General features: G+C 40.8%; 1 protein-coding gene across 2 annotated transcripts in view; it reads left to right on the top strand.

The window, feature by feature from the left end:
• Positions 1 to 22687, top strand: part of TPST1 (tyrosylprotein sulfotransferase 1) — a 160640-nt gene extending 137953 nt beyond the window's left edge. For both annotated transcript variants that reach the window (XM_036115270.2, XM_036115271.2), the window contains 3 exons: positions 17464 to 17514; positions 20135 to 20181; positions 22131 to 22687. In XM_036115270.2, coding sequence (XP_035971163.1) covers positions 17464 to 17514; positions 20135 to 20152 — 69 coding nt within the window. In that variant the 3' untranslated portion in view covers positions 20153 to 20181; positions 22131 to 22687. The remainder of the gene's footprint in view (positions 1 to 17463; positions 17515 to 20134; positions 20182 to 22130) is intronic.
• Positions 22688 to 23204: the final 517 nt, after the last annotated feature.

The following is a 23204-nucleotide window of genomic DNA, read 5'->3' as shown; positions in this document are numbered from 1 at the left end:
TTTCTGTAGCACTTTGTTCATCTCTGTGTTCCCATTTATAAACTGTAGAAATTCTAAGTATTGTACATTAGTTATCTATTGCTTACTTGTGGTAGCCCGAATAATGAATGTCCCCCTAAAGATTTCCATGTCCTAATCCCTGAAATCTGTGTATATGTTACCTTACATGGCAAAGAGGACTTTGCAGATGTAATTGAGGAATTAAAAATATATCCTGTATTATGTGATGGGCTCAGTGTAATCACAAGGGTCCTTGTAAGAGGGAGGCAGGTGAGTTAAAAGCAGAGGAGGTGATAAGTAGTAAGAGAAATGTGACAGTACCACAGCTGCTCCCATTGAAAATGGCAAGGCTCAGAGTTTTCACACCCAATTTCAAAGCCATCAACTCCTTTTTTTTTTAAACAATTCTTCCCTTAATTTCTCTCTCCTTTTGCATTTTACTATAATTATCAAGAAAAAACTTGGTGGCATCTTCAACACTTTGCTTGGAAATTTCTTTAGCTGGACTATCCAGTTCATTTGCCTCATTTTCTACTTTCTGTATAACTGCAAGTGACAGGGTTGCTGAACTTTCTGTTACTACATAACAAAGATCCCCCTGCCTCCAATTTCTAATCAGATGTCCATACCTTCCTTAAAACCTTATAGGCAGCCTCCTTAAAGTCCTTATAGCTACCTCCTACTGCCCAATTACAAATAGAACCCTACTCATGACACCAAAATCTGTATTAGTTATCTACTGGCACTTGAAAATTTAAGGTGATTAGCAGCTCAAAACAGCAAGCATATTATCACACAGTTTCTGAGGACTAGGAATCCAGGTGCAGTTTATCTAGATGCTTCTGGTCCAGGTCTGTCGTGAGGTTGTAGTCACACTGTCAGCCAGAGTGGCAGGCATTTCAAGATTCAATTGGAAGAGGATCCCTTTCCAGGCTCACTCGTGTGACTGTTGGCAGGTCTCAAGTCCTTGTCGGTCACTGGTTGGAGATATCAGTTCTTTGGCACAGAGACCTCTGCATGAAGCTGTTCACAGCATGCAGCTGGCTTTCCTCAGAGCAAGGAAGCAAAGAGCAAGAGAGATTACCCAAGAGAGAAGATACAGACTTCTTGTGACCTAATCTCAGAAGTAACATCCCATCATTTCTGCCATATTCTAGTTGTTAGAAGCAAGTTACTAGATTCAGTTCACACTCAAAGGAAGGGGATTACACAGGTCATGGATACCCGGCAGGAAACGTAGGGGCCCAGTCTCAGAGGCTGCTTACCACAGATAACAAGACACTTGTATCTCAGAATGAGCCACAAACACTTTTAGTGTGAAAACAGTTTATTAGAGAAAGTTTAATATTCTCCATAAGATCAAGCCACATTCAGAGTTTGGCCTCATAACATTTCTGAGAGTTTCTCCTATAACTTGTAGAAGTTTGACCATCTGAAACCCTTAGGGAATCAGTCATTCTTGTCAAGTTTCTGGATAGATCTGTCCCAGATCAAATCTTAATTAATAATTTGGTGTAGAATTCCTTCTGTATTTGATCACATGCTTCCTTACCTTCTTAAATAAATTACTGACCATATTTTGAAATTTTATTTCATCAAAAGAAAATTAATCATTGTATGTGTTATATAGGAAAAATGCTGCCCCCCCCCTTACACAGGATATAGAATTGTCTCTTTTCCTTTTTTTTTTTTTTTTAGATTTTATTTACTTACTTTACAGAGAGAGAAAGAGACGGCGAGAGAGGGAACACAAGCGGGGGGAAGTGGGAGAGGGAGAAGCAGGCTTCCCGCTGAGCAAGGAGCCGGATGTGGGGCTCGATCCCAGGACTCTGGGACCATGACCTGAGCCAAAGGCAGACACTTAATGACTGAGCCACCCAGGCGCCCCTGTTGGTCTCTTTCTTAACTCAAGGCTTCCTATCTGCCTTTTTATAATTTGTGTCTTGTTTTGTCACTTTGCAGTTATCAGTACTTGCCCATTGCCTATGTGTTTGCTGTATCTAATTGCTGTTAGTTGAAACTAAATAACTTAGGTTGAATAAAACCCTGTGTGAAGGAAAAGGGACCTGTGGAGGGTTGAATCTGCAGTCTGCACCTCACATTAATGACATTTACTAACTGCTGCTAGTTGCTCCCAGACTTTTGTTTACATTTTAGTTGTAAATTGTTAACTACATATAGGTGAGGCTGCAGTAATGGTGAAGTGGTATTGGGCTTAGTGGGTCAGTTCCTAATTAATTTTATGAGAAAGCTGAAAGTGACCTGAGGACAAATAATCAGTATTGTGTATTGCTTGCTTTAGACAATATTCTGAACCTTTTCTTTCTTGGATTTTTGAAACTTCTCAGGCAATTTAGGCAAAGTCTCCTCCCTTCTTTAGCTCTGTATTCACAATTAAAGGCTGTACTTATAATAAAGTTAATTATACTTCACTTCAAAAATCTGAACCTGATTTCAGACTATAAACCCAAAGCAGCAAATATAATTTACTTTTATTTATTTATTTATTTTTTAAAGATTTTATTTATTTATTTGACAGAGAGAGACACAGCGAGAGAAGGAACACAAGCAGGGGGAGTGGGAGAGGGAGAAGCAGGCTTCCCGCGGAGAAGGGAGCCCGATGCGGGGCTCGATCCCAGGACCCTGGGATCATGACCTGAGCCGAAGGCAGACGCTTAACGACTGAGCCACCCAGGCGCCCCTATAATTTACTTTTATATTTGAGTGATTTCTTTGGAAATTCTGCTGTTGGCAGCCATAGCCTCTCAAATGGAAACACACTGTCACTACCACAAGTAAAAGCTATTAAGCTTTTAAATATGTGGAACTCACATTTTTATATGCATTTCTTTTTAGACTTTATTAAGTGCTTTGCTCTGAGTGGCTCAAAAGCAGTGCAGTAACCTTATAACTTGTTAAACACAGACCTGGAAGGCCTACTAGAGAGGGTGAAGGTGGAACTGAGAAAGCAGTCCCCCTTTGATACTCAGGCTTTGAGAAACTGCCTTCAAGCTCACCAAGTATTAGAGCTCAAAGGGGAACAGTTTAAAACCTCTTAGTCTTTCCTCATACCTCCAGTCTCTTGCAAATAATTAACAGTAAAGCTAAAGACTATGGGAATTACATGTCTCTCCTATCTTTTTTTTATCTTTTTTCTCTGTACAACATAGAATTTCTTTTCCAATAGTGGTATGTTCCTCTATTTAGCAATTCCATAAATAGTGGCAACCTCCAGACACAAGTTACCTACCAGGACTTCAGAGAATGTACATACTATGGGTGTACCTTCATACATGGAGAAAGAACACTGGCCAAAAAAACAAAAGAGCCAGCTGAGGAAGCACAACTGTAATTAGCCTCAATCTTCATATACAGAATTTCAGTCAACTTTTTGTGCTTCAAAGCCAAGACGCACAGGATATTTGAAGAACTTCTCTAGCACGAAAGAGACCAAAAGAAAGAGAAAAGGGAATCACAGAGGAAATAAAAACAATGTAATGAGCAAAAGAAAATGTAAATGATAGGGCGCCTGGGTGGCTCAGTCTTAAGCGTCTGCCTTCGGCTCGGGCCATGATCCTGGGGTCCTGGGATCGAGCCCCACGTTGGGCTCCCTGCTCCGTGGGAAGCCTGCTTCTCCCTCTCCCACTCCCCCTGCTTGTGTTTCCTCTCTCGCTGTCTCTCTCTCTCTGTCAAATAAATAAATAAAATCTTAAAAAAAAAAAGAAAATGTAAATGAACTATAATTAATGTTCTTGTAGAAATAAGACGAAGGAATAAGAACAAGATGATTTTTGGGCGCCTGGGTGGCTCAGTCAGTTAAGCGTCTGCCTTCAGCTCAGGTCATGATCCCAGGGTCCTGGGATCGAGTCCTGAGTTGGGCTCCCTGCTCAGTGGGAAGCCTGCTTCTCCCTCTGCCTGCCACTCCCCCTGCTTGTGCTTTCTCTCTCTCTGACAAATGAATGGATAAAATCTTTATTAAAAAAAAAAAAAAGAACAAGATGGTTTAAAAAAAACAGAATTTAAAAATTTGGAAACTAAAAATATGAGAGATGAAATTTAAAATCAGTAAAAGAAAAAATCAGTAAAGTTGAGAAAATCTCTTAGAAAGTAGAACAAAAGGACCAATAGATGACTTGGAGAGAAAAAAAAATTAGAGGCTTTATTCAGGTGGTCCAGTATTTGACTAATTGGAGAAAAATAGGGGCGCCTGGGTGGCTCAGTCATTGAGCGTCTGCCTTCGACTCAGGTCATGGTCCCAGGGTCCTGGGATCGAGCCCCGCATCGGGCTCCCGGCTCAGCGGAGAGCCTGCTTCTGCCTCTCCCACTCCCCCTACTTGTGTTCCCTCTCTCGCTGTGTCTCTGTCAAATAAATAAAATGTTTAAAAAAAAGAAAGAAAAAGAAAGTGATGATGAGGAAATGATCAATGTTGTAATATAAGGACATTTCCAGGAACAGAAGGACATGCATCTCCAGTATGAATGAAGAAAACGAGTCTCATCAAGACACATTATCATGTAATTATAGAACACTAGGGGTAAAAAGAAAATTCTTAAAGCTTCTAGAGTGAAAACAAAGATCATATAGAAAGGACCAGGAATTAGAATCATATCAGCCTTGTCAACCCAAACATGGGAAACTAGAAGAGAGTGGAGCAATGCCATAATTTCAAAAAGAAAATTACTTATCTAGAATTACATAACCAGATAAACTTTCAATCAAGTATTAGGATAAAATAAAGACATTTTCAGACATGCAAAATCACAAAAGATTTGCCTTTTTAAAAAAGATTTATTTATTTTAAAGAGAGAGGGGTTGGGGAGGGCAGAGGTAGAGAGAGAATCTCAAACAGACCCCTGCTGAGTGCAGAGACCGACACGGGGCTTGATCTCACAACCCTGACACTATGACCTGAGCTGAAATCAAGAGTTGGACACTTAACCAACTGAGCCAGCCAGGGGCCCCCAAAATTTGCTTCTTATACACCCTTTCTCAGGAGCTACTGAAGAGTGTACCAAAGATGATGGATTAACCAAGTAAATGGAAGACCTGGGCAAGGAAATGGGAATCAAAACCAGAGAGGTATGAAGAATATCCAGGATAGATATTCTTGGAAAATCCCAAGACAACACCTGAGCAGGAAACCTAGAGAACAAGCAGTTCAGATGGAAGTAAACAGAGGGTTTCAGGAAGGATGTTTTGGGAAAGGGGAAAAAATGAAAGAGGGAATGTAAATGCCAAGAATCATATATTACCTAGAGCAGAAATCTCCCACTGAAGTCAGTACTGTTGGGAATGCATAAACTATAAATGATGAATTGCCAGAGGCTCAGTGAGAGTTCCAAAGATTGAGAATTTAAAAACTCCAGGGGCACAGTCTTAGGGGACCCCCCCAAACTCTCATGAATTTTACCTCCAGGAGCCCACAAGGTTCTCTGGGTGAAGATCAGAGAAAAATCCCCTGGTGCTCTGACAGACGGAAGGGGAAAGTAACCATTTTAAAATAAGCTTGGGGGCGCCTGGGTGGCTCAGTTGGTTAAGCGACTGCCTTCAGCTTGGGTCATGATCCTGGAGTCCTGAGATCGAGTCCCGCATCGGGCTCCCTGCTCAGCGGGGAGTCTGCTTCTCCCTCTGACCCTCCTCCCTCTTTTGCTATCTCTCATTCTCTCTCACTCAAATAAATAAATAAATAAAATTTAAAAAATAAAATAAAATAAGCTTGGGGGCGCCTGGGTGGCTCAGTCGTTAAGCGTCTGCCTTCGGCTCAGGTCATGATCCCAGGGTCCTGGGATCGAGCCCCACATCAGGCTCCCTGCTCAGCGGGAAGCCTGCTTCTCCCTCTCCCACTCCCCCTGCTTGTGTTCCCTCTCTCGCTGTGTCTCTCTCTGTCAAATAAATAAATAAAATCTTTAAAAAAATAAAATAAGCTTGGGATACTAACAACAGCTTGCGTTCAAAGTAGACTATTTTGCCAAAGCCTAACCAGCTTGCGGGAAGGGAACTGCCCAACTCTAGCCCCTCCAGTTTTTCTGTCTTACCTAAAGGGGAGGGAGGGGAAGCTGAGAAGCACTTAACAATGGTTACAGCCCAGGCACACAGACTCACTAAAATACTTAGATGTAATTATGGGAGTATAGAACACTTTCTCCCCCACCCCCCAAACACACATACCCTGCCACCACACCAATCAGGCTCTTGTATAATAACAGTGGATTACTACTAAAAGAACTACAATGCTCAGATTCTATTTTTAAAAGAAGTCTCTAGGGAAACCCCAGAACAACAAGGAGTACAAAAACAAGGACACTTGAAAAATTTTAGCCTCTGATACGTACAGTTCCAACAAACAGTGAACACAGGCTGATTCCTAGCCAGATAAACGTAAAACCTCACACTAAAGGCTTATTTACTTTGTCCCTTTTACTCAGTATCTCATGTCCACTTCTAACAAAAAAAGCTACAAGATGTGCTAAAAGGCAAAAAACAGTTGGAAGAGACAATAGAAAGTATTCAAACTGGATTCATATATGCCAGAAATTTTGGAATTATCAGACTAGGAATTTAAAATAACTATGATGAATATGCTAAGGACTTTGATGGGAAAAGTGAATGTAAGCATAGAGACGGAACTAAGAAAGACTCAAAAGGAAATGCTATAGAGGGGCGCCTGGGTGGCTCAGTCTGTTAAATGTCTGCCTTCAGCTCAGGTCATGGTCCTGGGGTCCTGGGATCAAGCCCTGCATTGGGCTCCCTGCTCAGCGGGGTTTCTCCCTCTCCCTCTGCCCCTCTCCCCGACTCGTGCGTTCTCTCTTTCTCTCTCACTCTCTCTTTCAAATAAATATTTTTTTTTTAATTTTAATTTTTTTTTTAAAGATTTTATTTATTTATTTGACAGAGAGATAGACAGAAGAGCACAAGCAGAGGGAGTGGCAGAGGGAGAGGGAGAAGCAGGCTCTGCACTGAGCAGGGAACCCGATGCGGGACTCGATCCCAGGACCCTGAGATCATGACCTGAGCCGAAGGCAGACGCTTAACCATCTGAGCCACCCAGGCGCCCTCAAATAAATATTTTTTAAAAATCTCTTCAAAAAAAAAAAAAGAAAAGGCTACATACTGTATGAGCGCAACTCTGTGACATTGTGAAAAGGCAGAATTGGAGACAGTAAAAAGATTGGGGGAAGGTAGGGAGGGATAAGTCATTGGAGCACAGGATTTTTATGATAATGGAACTATTCTGTATTTACTGTAATAGTGGATACATGTCATTATGCATTCATCAAAACCCACAGAAAGTACAACACAAAGAGTGAACCCTAGTGCAAACTAAAGACTTTAATTAAGAACAGTCTATGACTACTACTTCATTAATTGTAACAAATGTACCACAGTAATGCAAGATTTTAATAGGGGGAACTGTAGGAGAGGGAGAGGTCGTATATAGGACTCTACTTTCTGCTCAGTTTTTCTGTAAACCTAAAACTGCTCTAAAAACTAGAGTCTACTAATTAAGAAATATATGAGGCTATTACTAACTTTAGCTAAAATAACAACAAATAAGCTATGTAAGAAAATGTAAATATGTGATATTTATATTGTCGTAAGAGTGGAAACTTACAGAATGTGACTTTAACCAGAAATTATTATGTAATTTTTGAGAGAGTAGAGGAAGGGAAGTGTTGCCAACCTGGTATCCTCATCTCTCATAATAGAAAATGGGTAACAAAAGTGAACATCCATGCTCCTATCTGAAGGCGTTTCCTTCCCTTAGGTACCCAAGTCCATCTCCCCACGTCTCCTGTATCATCAGATTTTGTTCTCTAGCAGGATCTTTCCCATCAACAAACAAATATACCCTTAGTTCTTCTATCTTAACATTAACACACACACACCCATACTTCTTGATTCCAGTTGCCCTGCCATTTCTTTGCTTCCCTTTACATCAAAACTGAAGTTTTCTGTACTCCCTGTCTCCAGTTCCTCGCCATTCTCTTACATCCACTCCATACAGAATTTCACAGCTACCATTCTATTTAATTTGCTCTTGTCAAATTGACGGTGACCTTCATGTTGTTATATCGAGTGGTCAGTTATCGTCTTAGCTCCCAGCCTCTTTTGACACAATTGATTACTACCTCCTTGATAGGTTTCCTTCACTTGGTTTTAAGGACACCACTTTTTTTAAGTTTTCCTTCTGTGTTACTGGTAGCTTCTTTTCAGTCTTTGCTGTTTCTTCCTCTTCTCCCTGACCTCTTAATGCTAGAATGCCCCCATATCTCAGTCTTAAGTCCTCTGCTATTGTGTCTCTACCCTGAGCCCCTGGGTTATCTTATCAGGTATCAGGGCTTTAAATACCATCTGTAAGTTGATGATTTTCAAATTTATATATCCCAACCAAGACTTCTATGAACTCTAGGCTTGTATATCCAATTGTTGACTTGACATTTTCATATATTGTTTAATAGACATCTCAAGCTTAACATACCCAAAACTAAACTATTGATCTTCCCCCTGAAAATATGCTGTAGCAAAAACATTTCCCAATTCAGTTAATGGCAACTCCGTATTTCCACTTGGTAGTTGCTTAGGCCAAAAACCTTGGAATTATCCTTGACTCCCCTCTGCTCTCTCACATCCCACATCCAGTCTGTGTAATTAGGTGTAATTAGAAAAATAAAGATCCACAAACATACCACTTCTCACCATCTCCTTATCATCCTCTCTTGTCTGGATTACTGCTATAACCTCCATACTTCTATCCTTGGCCCTCTACCATGTAAACAGAGCAATTAGGATGATCCTTTTAAAATGCAAGTTCAATCATGGTACCTATTTGCTTCCCATTTCACTACATTGGACAAAATACTTAATTTCTCTGTGACTTAGTTCTTCATTTGTAAAATAGGAATAAATAATACCTCCTTCCAGAGATTGTGGGACTCAATGAGATAATACATAGGAAGCACCCACTTAACACCAACCTGAGACAATAATGTTTACCTGCTGTTCTTCTTATTTTTATTTCCCAATGCACCCTCCAAATCAGGAGCCTACTTTTGTCTCCTCATCATGCCTTTGGGGCTTGAGGTGAGAGGGTTCTGTAGGAATGTTTAGATTCTGAGTGTCTAGCTCATTGCTGTCAAGCACAGTCCTCAATCCATTAGTACCAGAGAATAGCATCTGTTCATTTAACCAAAGGAAATTCCATACCTAACTTTGCTGTTTTTATAAGCAATGTAGTGCTGGGTTTCCTTCACTAAATAGGAATTGCTTTGTCAGTAGAAAGTGTTCTTTTTGTCGGTACCATAGTTTCTATCTTTTGAAGCATTTGTTCCCTAAAGGATAATGAAAGGAGGCAGCTTCCCACTTACTTTTTGATTGAGCCTTTTATCGAATGTCTTATCCTGACCCCTTTTTGGTTTTTTATTAAATTTGTGACATCATATAGTTAGGGGTGTTTTCCCCCCTTATAAGTCTTACCTCTCTGGAACTGTTGGTTCCTGGAAGACTCTTACAATATTTCATGTTCCCACTCATATTTTCTGTCATGCCTTGCTGGTTTTTATAATGAACTGAGGAGAGGGAAGGTTTAACCGTAAGATTTGCTAATGGTAATAAAAGACAAGACAGTGCTGGGTGGGGCCTTCTGAGCCTCACTCTGCCACTGACTTGCTGTGTAACCCCCCGGGCTTTCATTGAACCTTCTGCTTGAATTCTAGCAGAAGAGACTAGCTAAAAGAGAGGAGAGCCAGTTTCTGAGTCAGAGGATATGAGGAATATAAGAAAAATTGCTTGGGGACCTAACCCACTAACTGGAAGAGGGACTAGGGCAAATCTGCCTTGTTCTGTTCAGTAATGCAGCCAGGGTACAGGATCCTAAGCCTGCGTAGGGTATGCCCTAGGGGCTTGGAAGGTGGGGGCTGGGACACAGTTACGTGAATAGAGGGAGAAGGAAAGACACCTGAGAATCTGGTAAAACAAAAAACAAGAAAAACATCCTATTGGCTTGAGCCCCTGTGCTGGATACAGTGTCTGCTTGCAGACAGGCACAGTGGAAGTCAGAACCTACATGATGCGCAACGCCAGGGGCTTAGATACTTCCTACATAAGAAAGCTGCAACAGTAATACAATGTCATATGTCAATTATATCTCAGTAAAGTGGGGGTGGGAGAGGCACGGTGCAGGAAGCTAGAACAATTTTTGGCCTGTGGTGATAAGGTAGAACAAAGAGGATTCTTCTTACATGCAGATTCTTTTTTTTTTTTTTTCAAGATTTTATTTATTTATGTGACAGACAGCGAGAGAGGGAACACAAGCAGGGGGAGTGGGAGAGGGAGAAGCAGGCTTCCCACTGAGCAGGGAGCCCGATGCGGGGCTCGATTCCAGGACCCTGGGATCATGACCTGAGCCGAAGGCAGACGCTTAATGAATGAGCCACCCAGGCGCCCCTTAGGTGCAGATTCTTCAGGGAGGAGCTAGGCCAGACCCCCTGTTGAGCTGGGATTATTTGAGGGTATGACAGAGATGGTGGTGGCTTTTGAAACAGTCCTAGTGGATGCAGTGTTGTTATCCTGCACCCACCTTAGCTTCCATCATGATGCATCTCTGAAGACATGCCTTGTCCAAAAGTCCAATGTCTCTGTTTTAAATTTAGGCTTCTAAGAGACCGTAAAGAATGGAGCAGGTTTTAGAAATTGTAGAGAAAGAGACAGGCAAAAGGTACAGTCATTTCAGAGGGAATGCTGCTACTTTTAGAAGTGGATCAGTCATCTTATAACCAAGTAAGAATCCATTAGGTCTGTGGGCTTTAGGAGTCACCATTTAGAAGATTTTTTTTTTTTTGCTCAGAGAGGCTACTCAGTGACTCTCTTCCCAATAACCATCTTCAGTTTCTGACCATACTTTCTCAGGTTCAGCAGTTATCAAACTTTGGCTAATGGAGACCTTCTTTACTCTTGATTGGCACAAATAGTTCCCAGTTTTTTTGCTGTTGCAGTGTTGAAACAAACATCCTTGTATTTAAAGTGTGTGTGTGTGTTAGCAGTAAATTTTTAGTATTAAGTTACTAGCTTAATTTGTTCAATTTTGTTCTTGAAGTATAACATGCAGAAAAATTACACAAATCATAGCTCTGTTAATGATATAAAACAAATACACCTAGGACGCCTGGGTGGCTCAGTCAGTTAAGTGTCTGCCTTCAACTTAGGTAATGATCCCAGGGTCCTGGGATAGAGTCCCACGTCAGGCTCCTTGCTCAGTGGGGAGCCTGCTTCTCCCTCTGCCTGTGCTTGCTCTCTCTTTGACAAATAAATAAATAAAAATCACTAAAAAAAATGAATACACCTTCACAATTACTACCCATATCAAGACAGAAAATTCCCAGCACCCTGGAAGCCTCTTTCATCTCCTTCACAATCACTACCACTTCCCTCCTCCCCAGAGTAAACAGTATCCTGATTTCTAACATCATGAAGTTGTTTCACCTTTTTAGAAACTTTAAGATATTTAAATGGAGGCATGTATATAATTTTTAGGGGTCTGGCTTTTATCCCCCTCCTCATTATGTGTTGTGATTCATAGCAGTAGTTCATTTTTCTTAATTGCTACTCAATATCATTATATACCACATTTATTTATTCATTCTAATTGCATTGCTTGCAATGCCACCTTTATCATAAACCAAGTATCTGTACACAAGGGTCTGTTTCTAGGTTCTTCATTCTGTTTCATTAATATATTTGTCCATACTTGTACCAAAGCCTTACTGTCTTCACTCTAACTTAATTATTATCTTTATTATTTTACATATATAATAATATATATTGTAACAAATATTTGTATATTATAACAGTTATAACTTATGTGTGTATATATATCTAGCTGTATAATTGGCTTAATTATAGCTGTAATAATAAGTCTTAATATCTAGTAGAGTAGGTCCCCCACTTTGTTCTTTTTAAGATTACTGGGGCGCCTGGGTGGCTCAGTCGTTAAGCGTCTGCCTTCGGCTCAGGTCATGATCCCAGAGTCCTGGGATCGAGCCCCACATCGGGCTCCTTGCTCCGCAGGAAGCCTGCTTCTCCCTCTCCCACTCCCTCTGCTTGTGTTCCCTCTCTCGCTGTGTCTCTCTCTCTCAAATAAATAAAATATTAAAAAAAAAAAAAAGATTACTTTGATTATTCTTGGCCCTATGCATTTCCATATAACTTTTACGATCAGCTTGAAATTACCCCTGCCCCCTCTGCCCAAAAAAGTATGCTGGAATTTTGATTGGAATTCCCTGAGGAGAATGAACATCTTTACTATATTGAATCTTCCAATCCCTGGAAGTGTTATGTCTATTTTTTGGTCTTTCATTTCTCTCAATAATGTTTTATAGTTTTCTGTGTAAAGATCTTATACATCTTGAGACTCATTTTAGACCCAAAGACACCCCCAGATTGAAAGTGAGGGGGTGGAAAACCATTTACCATGCTAATGGACACCAAAAGAAAGCTGGGGTGGCAATCCTTATATCAGACAAATTAGATTTTAAACCAAAGACTGTAATAAGAGATGAGGAAGGACACTATATCATACTTAAAGGGTCTATCTAACAAGAAGATCTAACAATTGTAAATATCTATGCCCCTAACATGGGAGCAGCCAATTATATAAGGCAATCAATAACAAAAGCAAAGAAATACATTGACAACAATACAATAATAGTGGGGGACTTTAACACCCCCCTCACTGAAATGGACAGATCGTCTAAGCAAAAGATCAACAAGGAAATAAAGACTTTAAATGACACACTGGACCAAATGGACTTCACAGACATATTCAGAACATTCCATCCCAAAGCAACGGAATACACATTCTTCTCTAGTGCCCATGGAACATTCTCCAGAATAGATCACATCCTAGGTCAAAAATCAGGTCTCAACCGGTACCAGAAGATTGGGATCATCCCCTGCCTATTTTCAGACCACAATGCTTTGAAACTAGAACTCAATCACAAGAGGAAAGTCGGAAAGAACTCAAATACATGGAGGCTAAAGAGCATCCTACTGAAGAACGAATGGGTCAACCAGGAAATTAAAGAAGAATTTAAAAAATTCATGGAAACCAATGAAAATGAAAACACAACTATTCAAAATCTTTGGGATACAGCAAAGGCAGTCCTAAGAGGAAAGTATATAGCAATACAAGCCTTTCTCAAGAAACAAGAAAGGTCTCAAGTACACAACCTAACCCTACACCTAAAGGAGCTGGAGAAAGAACAGCAAATAAAGCCTAAACCCAGCAGGAGAAGAGAAATAATAAAGATCAGAGCAGAAATCAATGAAATAGAAACCAAAAGAACAGTAGAACAGATCAACGAAACTAGGAGCTGGTTCTTTGAAAGAATTAACAAGATTGATAAGCCCCTGGCCAGACTTATCAAAAAGAAAAGAGAAATGACCCAAATCAACAAAATCATGAATGAAAGAGGAGAAATCACAACCAACACCAAAGAAATACAAACAATTATAAGAACATACTATGAGCAACTCTATGCCAGCAAATTAGATAACCTGGAAGTAATGGATGCATTCCTAGAGATGTATCAACTACCAAAACTGAACCAGGAAGAAATAGAAAACCTGAACAGACCTATAACCACTAAGGAAATAGAAGCAGTCATCAAAAATCTCCCAAAACACAAAAGCCCAGGGCCAGATGGCTTCCCAGGGGAATTCTACCAAACATTTCAAGAAGAATTGATACCTATCCTTCTGAAACTGTTCCAAAAAATAGAAATGGAAGGAAAACTTCCAAACTCATTTTATGAGGCCAGCATTACCTTGATCCCAAAACCAGACAAAGACCCCATCAAAAAGGAGAATTACAGACCAATATCCCTGATGAACATGGATGCAAAAATTCTCACCAAAATACTAGCCAATAGGATCCAACAGTACATTAAAAGGATTATTCACCACGACCAAGTCGGATTTATCCCTGGGCTGCAAGGTTGGCTCAACATCCGCAAATCAATCAACATGATACAATACATTAACAAAAGAAAGAACAAGAATCATACGATCCTCTCAATAGATGCAGAAAAAGCATTTGACAAAGTACAGCATCCTTTCTTGATCAAAACTCTTCAGAGTATAGGGATAGAAGGTACATACCTCAATATCATAAAAGCCATCTATGAAAAACCTACAGCGAATATCATTCTCAATGGGGAAAAACTGAGAGCTTTCCCCCTAAGGTCAGGAACGCAGCAGGGATGTCCACTATCACCACTGCTATTCAACATAGTATTGGAAGTCCTAGCCACAGCAATCAGACAACAAAAAGAAATCAAAGGCATCCAAATTGGCAAAGAAGAAGTCAAACTCTCACTCTTTGCAGATGATATGATACTTTATGTGGAAAATCCCAAAGACTCCACCCCAAAACTGCTAGAACTCATACAGGAATTCAGTAAAGTGGCAGGATATAAAATCAATGCACAGAAGTCAGCGGCATTCCTATACACCAACAACAAGTCAGAAGAAAGAGAAATTAAGGAGTCGATCCCATTTACAATTGCACCCAAAACCATAAGATACCTAGGAATAAATCTAACCAAAGAGGCAAAGGATCTGTACTCAGAAAACTATAAAATACTCATGAAAGAAATTGAGGAAGACACAAAGAAATGGAAAAACGTTCCATGCTCATGGATTGGAAGAACAAATATTGTGAAGATGTCAATCCTACCTAGAGCAATCTACACATTCAATGCAATCCCCATCAAAATACCATCCACTTTCTTCAAAGAAATGGAACAAATAATCCTAAAATTTGTATGGAACCAGAAAAGACCCCGCATAGCCAGAGGAATGTTGAAAAAGAAAAGCAAAGCTGGTGGCATCACAATTCCGGACTTCCAGCTCTACTACAAAGCTGTCATCATCAAGACAGTATGGTACTGGCACAAAAACAGACACATAGATCAATGGAACAGAATAGAGAGCCCAGAAATGGACCCTCAACTCTATGGTCAACTAATCTTTGACAAAGCAGGAAAGAATGTCCAATGGAAAAAAGACAGTCTCTTCAACAAATGGTGTTGGGAAGATTGGACAGCCACATGCAGAAGAATGAAACTGGACCATTTCCTTACACCACATACAAAAATAGACTCCAAATGGTTGAAAGACCTCAATGTGAGAGAGGAGTCCATCAAAATCCTAAAGGAGAACACAGGCAGCAACCTTTTCGACCTCAGCCGCAGCAACTTCTTCCTAGAAACATCGCCAAAGGCAAGGGAAGCAAGGGCAAAAATGAACTATTGGGACTTCATCAAGATAAAAAGCTTTTGCAAAGCAAAGGAAACAGTCAACAAAACCAAAAGACAACTGACAGAATGGGAGAAGATATTTGCAAATGACATATCAGATAAAGGGCTAGTATCCAAAATCTATAAAGAACTCATCAAACTCAACACCAAAAGAACAAAGAATCCAATCAAGAAATGGGCAGAAGACATGAACAGACATTTTTCCAAAGAAGACATCCAAACGGCCAACAGACACATGAAAAAGTGTTCAATATCGCTCGGCATCAGGGAAATCCAAATCAAAACCTCAATGAGATACCACCTCACACCAGTCAGAATGGCTAAAATTAACAAGTCAGGAAATGACAGATGTTGGCGGGGATGCGGAGAAAGGGGAACCCTCCTACACTGTTGGTGGGAATGCAAGCTGGTGCAGCCACTCTGGAAAACAGTATGGAGGTTCCTCAAAAAGTTGAAAATAGAGCTACCATATGATCCAGCAATTGCACTACTGGGTATTTACCCCAAAGATACAAAAGTAGGGACCCGAAAGGCTATGTGCACCCCGATGTTTATAGCAGCAATGTCCACAATAGCCAAACTGTGGAAAGAGCCAAGATGTCCATCAACAGATGAATGGATAAAGAAGAGGTGGTATATATATACAATGGAATATTATGCAGCCATCAAAAGGAATGAGATCTTGCCATTTGCAACGACGTGGATGGAACTGGAGGGTATTATGCTGAGCGAAATAAGTCAAACAGAGAAAGACATGTATCATATGACCTCACTGATATGAGGAATTCTTAATCTCAGGAAACAAACTGAGGGTTGCTGGAGTGGGGGGTGGGGTGGGAGGGATGGGGTGACTGAGTGATGGACACTGGGGAGGGTATGTGTTCTGGTAAGCGCTGTGAATTGTGCAAGACTGTTGAATCTCAGATCTGTACCTCTGAAACAAATAATGCAATATATGTTAAGAAAGAAAAAAAGAAGAAGAAGAATGTAGCAGGAGGGGAAGAATGAAGGGGGGGAAATTGGAAGGGGAGAAGAACCAAGAGAGACGATGGACTTTGAAAAACAAACTGAGGGTTCTAGAGGGGAGGGGGGTGGGAGGATGGGTTAGCCTGGTGATGGGTATTGAGGAGGGCACGTTCTGCATGGAGCACTGGGTGTTATGCACAAACAATGAATCATGGAACACTACATCTAAAACTAATGATGTAATGTATGGGGATTAACATAACAATAAAAAAATTAAAAAAAAAGATCTTATACATCTTGTGTTAGATTTATTCTTAGGTATCTGGTGGGTTTTTTTTTTTATGTTATAAATGGTATTGTTTTTTAAAGTTATTTCCTTATTGTATTAAAACATAATTTTATATATTGAGAAGAGTAAGTTTTTATTTATAAGATTTTTATGAGGTTAAAAGTATATCATTTTAAGAATCATCTAATATTCAAATTATTATGGGAATATAGGGCACATTAAGAAAAGTAAATTTGGGGGGCACCTGGGTGGCTCAGTCAGTTAAGCATCTGCCTGTGGCTCAGGTCATGATCCCAAGGTCCTGGGATTGAGCCCCACATCCAGCTCCCTGCTCAGCAGGGAGTCTGCTTGTCCCTCTCCTCCCCACTCATGCTCTCTCTCACTATCTCTGCCACCATCTCTGTCTCCCTCTTTCTCAAATAAATAAAATCTTTAACAACAACAACAACAAAAAAGTAAAGTAAATTTGGAATAAATCTAAGATTTGTAAGGGTGGAGATTTTAAAGGGATATCAGGAGGAACCTGTTCCTAAATTGTGTGAATTCTCTGTTGGTTGCTTGAGAGAGATGGCCCAGGGCTTGCTTTCTCTCTCAGCTCAAATGATTGGAGCTTGGAATGTTGGGATGCTTTTTTTCTTCTTCAGACTGAGCCCTCTCCCAGCCAGCCCGCATTTGGGAGCACTCAGGCAAATGCAGAACAGGTGGGACCAGAGTGAATGGGAATTTCACTCAGTCCTTCAATGCTAGCAGTTTTTAAACTGACAGGCTTCCCTCCCATTCTAAAACTCACCGAGACGGAAGCAGTAAATCCATCCACCATCGGGCATTGCAAGCATCCTGAAATGATGACAGTACCTGTTTCCTTAAACTCACACTTGGCTTTGTTTTTCCAGGTCTATAAAGGAGAATTTCAGCTCCCTGAATTTCTTAAAGAAAAACCTCAGGTACTGTATCTGCTTCCTCTTAATCTGATAGATAGACTCTTGTGTCAGAGGGATCTTTTTAAAGAGTGCTATGCTGGTGGTAGAAAGATTGGCCTCTGGTAATTGTTGGTTTTAACAGTAATTTAACACCATCTTAATTTGAGAGAGCTCAGTGTCAATGTCTTCCAAAATTAGGGAACTACTTTATTGATAACTAAAATCCAATTGCTTGAGGTAACTTATAAGCCATATGGTATTCCACATACAAGAAGCCTGCCTTAGTGAATCTTCTCTGGCCTTCTGATATCTAACTTGAAATAAAACTATACAGCCACCCTTTGTTCTTATCACATAGACATCCATGGCCTTTTAACTTGTCTTACTTGGAGCCCAGGAGACTTGTGAATACATGATATTCACAGCCATTGGCCCTCAACTGCAAAGCCCCCAGGTTGGGAAAGGACAGTGAGAGTTTGAAAATTATAACTCTTACTTTTTAAAAAAATTAGTTAAAACAGATCCAGAGTTATCCTTGCAATGTCACGCCTTCACTTACCTGGGTCAGTGCTGTTTCTTGAGTCGAAGAGAGACAGGCAGTGTTACAGCTGACACTGTGTGCCTGAAGTGGCCCGGAGTGTCCTGCATCTGGCCATCATCGCCATTCCTATACAGTAGTGGGGAGAAAATTGTCAGCTACTACTCGAGCCCGGCAGAAGACGTCCCTTTCTAGCCTAGTGGTAATACGTGTTGCCTCCAGGCTGCTGCTCTCAATAGTTGGCTTGTAAATAGGAAATGAAGACTCCGCACTGAACTCGGTTTCTAAAATCATCCCAGGTATGGATTGGTGAGGGAATCATACTTCCTCACAGACTCTGTGTGAAGTCGTGTTGCCTGAAGCAAGCCTGCAGTAAGTGGGCTGGGCTCTCTAAGAGAAGCTGCCTTCTCACACCAGGGTCAAAGGCTCTGTCTTCTCAGATCCTTGTCGGGTAACAGTCAGCCATTAATAGTGGATATGTATACTTGAGAATTCCAAACTACTTTCATGGCACATTCTTATTAGCATATGTTCAATTTTAATCCTCCCATTCACTCATTTTATTTATTCAACAAATGTTTACTGAATTTCTGTTATGGGTGAAAAGTTGGAAGTCCTCAAGAGTCAGAGAAAAAAAGAGATCTTCTTAAGGAACTTCTGATCTCCCCTAAAGACTAATCAGTTTTTGCAGACAAGGGGGCACTGGGCCCTGAGCCTGGGCTAGGCGTGATGCCCCAGAAACCTGGATGGATTCATCAATAAGCCATCAATCACTTGCAGGGTGTGGCAATTGGAGCCAGAGAAAAATCCAAGAGGCAAGTCTTGAAGGAATGTCAAATCCAAAGACTGTTTTGCATAGTAAGTTTGAAGGAATCAAGAAAGGGAATTTGAGACTAAAATTAAAGGGATACCTCTGCTTCACTGCATACATAAAAATCATATCCAGGCTGATTATAGACCTAAATGTGAAAGGCAAAATAATAAAGTTTTTAGGAGACGATAAAGGAGAATATCTTCATGACCTTAAGAGGGAAGGATTTCTTAAACAGATCGTAAAAAACACTGATCATTAATTTTAAAATGGATAACTTGGATAAATATAACGATAATATTTACTTATTAGAAAGCATCATAAGGAGAGTAAAAAAGTATACCTTAAGTGGAATAAAATAATTAGAAACAAAGGACTCATTTGTAGAATATAGAGGATTCCTACAAATCAGTAAAAAAAAAAAAAAAAAGCGCAAAAGGCTTACTAGGAACTTCAAGCCCCTTACTGTGGTTAGTTTAATGCATCACACACACACACATACTTAGAAAAGGGCTATAAAAGACTTTAACTTACAATAAATGAGAAAATGGAAGCCCACAGAACCCTCAGGTTTGGTATTTAGCTAAAGTGGCTCACAGAACTCAGCAAAGTGCTGTACTGCCAGTTACAGTTTTATTATAAAGGATACAAATCAGGATCAGCCAAACGAAGAGACATGTAGGACAGGGACTGCAAGGGTCTCAAACACAGAGCTGTGCCCATTCCCCAGGGAATCAGGGTACTTCTCCCTCTCAGCAACACGTCAGTGCATTCACCAACCAGGAAGCTCTCCACTGAACTTCAGCATCCATAGTTTTTATTGGGATCTAATTACGTAGACGTGATTGACTGAATCATTGACCATGTGATTGAAGTCAATGCCAGCCAACATCCCCTATCCAGAGGTTGGCTGGCTTAAATTCCCAAATCTCTAATCACAGGGACACCAGCCAATTAGTGGCAAAGCCGGTTTCTGATCTTTTGATCTTTCTGTGACCAGCCCCCATCCTGAGTTATCTCATCTCTTAGCATAAATTCAAGTATGATCCAGGGAGCTCCAGAATAATGAAAACATTCCCGCTACCTGGGAAAATCCAAGAATTTAGAGTCTCCCTACCAGGAACTAGGGACATAGTCCAGTCAGATTCCTTATTATACAATAGTAGCAGACTGAGTTCATTAGAAAATCTGTGATCAGAGCCTACAGGCTACCCCTGATATTTCAATGGGAGCAGTCACTTTTCATCCTGACCAACTTCAAGGACTTTTAAAACATCTTTTGCTTCCTTTGACAGACTGAGGAAGTGGAGTAGCAGAGCCAGGAACCACTTATGTACGTGAGGTGAGAGTTGGGGGACATTCCTTGGTCTTTGGGTTTCCCTGCTTAAGCTCTCCTAGGAGGCAATGTGGCTGGAGTGGAGGGCACAGCTCTGGAGTCCATCAGCCTGGGTTGGAATCTGGGCTCTGTGGCATTGAGCAAATCGCTTCTCTGTGTCTCAGCTTCCTCATCTGTAAAGTGAGGACGGTATTAATAAGAGAGTACTAGTAAGAATTAACCATAATAATGTCTACAGAAAGCTTGTTACTAAGCACTCAGTGTTAGTTGTTATTTTTAATATTAGGAGGAGTATAAGATGATAAAATATTTTAACTGGAAGAGATTTGGAGACCGTTGACCCCGCTGCCCTGTTTGCAGGTAAGGAAGCTGATCCCCGAGAGAGCCGGTTATTTGCCAGTCACAGCACCAGTAGGACAGCCAGAGCCGCTTCCACCACCCCGTGTTGCTTCTGTGTGTGCTGCGCGTGCACAGGTTTCTGCAGGAATAGTTTTGGGAGTTGGTCAAGTCTGTCCTTGCCGATTTTAACGTACAGCGAGGTCTTGTTTGTAACCCACGTTGTCTCATTGTAGGTAAGGGCTGCAGTTGGGCTAGGCCAGCCATGCCTTATCAGTCCCCTTCATATCTGAGTAATCATCAGGTACGTGTCCAGGGACACCAGCCAATTAGTGGCAAAGCTGGTTTCTGAACCCAGAGCTCCTGACGCAGCCGCTCAGAGCTCACACCCCTTTCCCACACTTCCTTAAGACTGTGTTTTGTTCTGAATGATGTGGTCATGCCTTAGATCGTTTGGAACTTGAAAAGGTTTTTTAAAAATCTGATTTTTTCTTATAGTTTTGCTTGCCATTTTAGTTTTATTTTACATAATAACATTATACTGACTGCATACTCTATACGAGGCATAAAATATCAAGCATTTTACATATGTAATATATAAATAACATATATGACACATACTGTATAATATATAATATGATATTCATATATGTAATATATGAATGAACTCATTCAGAGTTCAGACCACTCTGGCAAAGTAGGTGGTATTATACCTGTTGTACTGATGAGAAAATTAAGACTGAATAATTTGAATTCAGAGATTTTTTTTATGACTTGCTGGGTTAGTGGATAATAGACTGAAAAAGCACATGAACACTGCTATGCCATGTCAAAATCATGGATGACTTTGAGCTGATAACACTAATAGGCTCCAGGATTTTTGACTGCCTTTTTGCTAAGGAGCAAGTGCTAAATGTTCGACATACACTCCGTACGTATGTAACAGCAGTCATCATACCTTTTATAGATGAATTCCCTCCGTGAAATACACTCACAGGGATCCACTTATTGAATGTTTCACAAGACAGAATGCAGTGTCAGCTGACTCCAGCCTTCGAGTTGACTCCACAGCATCATTTCATCCTTGTATGTTTGTTGTAGCTTGTAGGGGCCACATGCAGCGAGAGGACTCAGAAGAAGCAGGAAGACAACAAAGCATCTCAGGAAGGATACTAGTCTTTCTTCCTGTCTTTGCGGTCCCTTTGGCGTTTGAATGACAGTCGCTGTGTTCTCTAAATCTTCCTTTAAAGAACCTTGGTATCTACTCTTTCAAATGCAGAGTCAGCATGTCAGACCCCTGGACATGTGACATCCCTACCAGTGCCCCTGCAGTAGCTTCAATTGCAGATGACAGTCGCAGTCATTCAGCAATGGGCAGGAGCAGCCCGTGCTTTGGCTGCCATCTGCTTGTTTGGCGTCCCGAAGTGACCGGCAGGCGTCTGAAAGCATCCCAGACTGAGGGAGTGTGTGCTTCCTTGGTAGTCCTTCCGAGGCGGCTGCTCTTGTGACCGTCTGTCCTCCTCGCTGCCTACCTGGCTCAGGCCAGGACCGCAGCTGGGTGCCGGGGAGAATGAAGTGTGACTCCACACCTGTAACCATATTCTATTTGTTTGCCCTAGGGAAGACTGCTGCCTTCAACAGAAGGGAAGGTTCTAGGACTGGCTGTCCCCCGCTGAGATCAGGGGAGCGTATGTACCATGGCCCACATCTCCTGTTGGCTTGCCGGTCTCCTCCCACTGCGAGGGTGGGATGTCAGTATACATCTGGGCCTTCCTGAGTGATCTGCTTCCTCACTGCAGTGCTCTTGATCCTAATTACATGCACAACACTGTGGATAAGAAGCCTGGAGGGAGTGTGTGCTTTCTGTTAAAACTGCTCTGGTCCTCATCTTTTCTTACCAGATTCCAAACTTTTGTTTCAAGGGGAGGGTTTTAAAATGGAATTCTATAAGCAGAATTGGGCAGTTTCTTCTTGGAATAGGTTGTCTGTACATGTTCTAATGTTTCGTAGAACACTTGCTGTTTAAATGTATTGATGTGGATAATATTAAATATCTTAATTATTTAAATAATTCATTGTATTGTTTTTGAGAAGTTGAGGAATTACCGTATACATTTACAACTTAATGACTTTTGTATTTTATTTTTCAAAATAAAAGCTTTAAATGTGTGAAGCATTCTGGTGGTTTACATGTTTTTATTACTGTGATTTCAGAGAAGCAGTAAGACCTTATCAGACGGTGATTGATAAACCAAAGTTTCTTCAGTTGGCTGTATTGTAGGTATTCCCTTCTATGCATCATAACTTTTTTAAATTTTTTAATTTTAATTCCAGTATAGTTAACATACAGTGTGATATTAGTTTCAGGTGTACAATACAGTGATTCAACACTTCCATTCAGTGCCCAGTGCTCTTCACAACAAGTGTACTCCTTAATCCCCATCACCTAGTTCACCCCTCCCTCTACTACCTCCCCTCTGGTAACCATCAGTTTGTTCTCCATAGTTAAGAGTCTGTTTCTTGGTTTGTCTCTCTCTCTTTTTTTTCTTCATTTATTTGTTTGTTTCTTAAATTCCACATATGAGTGAAATTACATGGTATTTGTCTTTCTGTGACTTATTTTGCTTAGCATTATACTCTCTAGCTCCGTCCATGTTGTTACAAAACGGCAAGAGATCATTTCTTATGGCCAA

Source organism: Halichoerus grypus, chromosome 6 (assembly GCF_964656455.1).
Source record: "Halichoerus grypus chromosome 6, mHalGry1.hap1.1, whole genome shotgun sequence".
NCBI lineage: Eukaryota > Metazoa > Chordata > Mammalia > Carnivora > Phocidae > Halichoerus > Halichoerus grypus.
The sequence above is the reverse complement of the archived record's forward strand: the minus strand, read 5'-3'. Positions and strand labels throughout refer to the sequence as shown.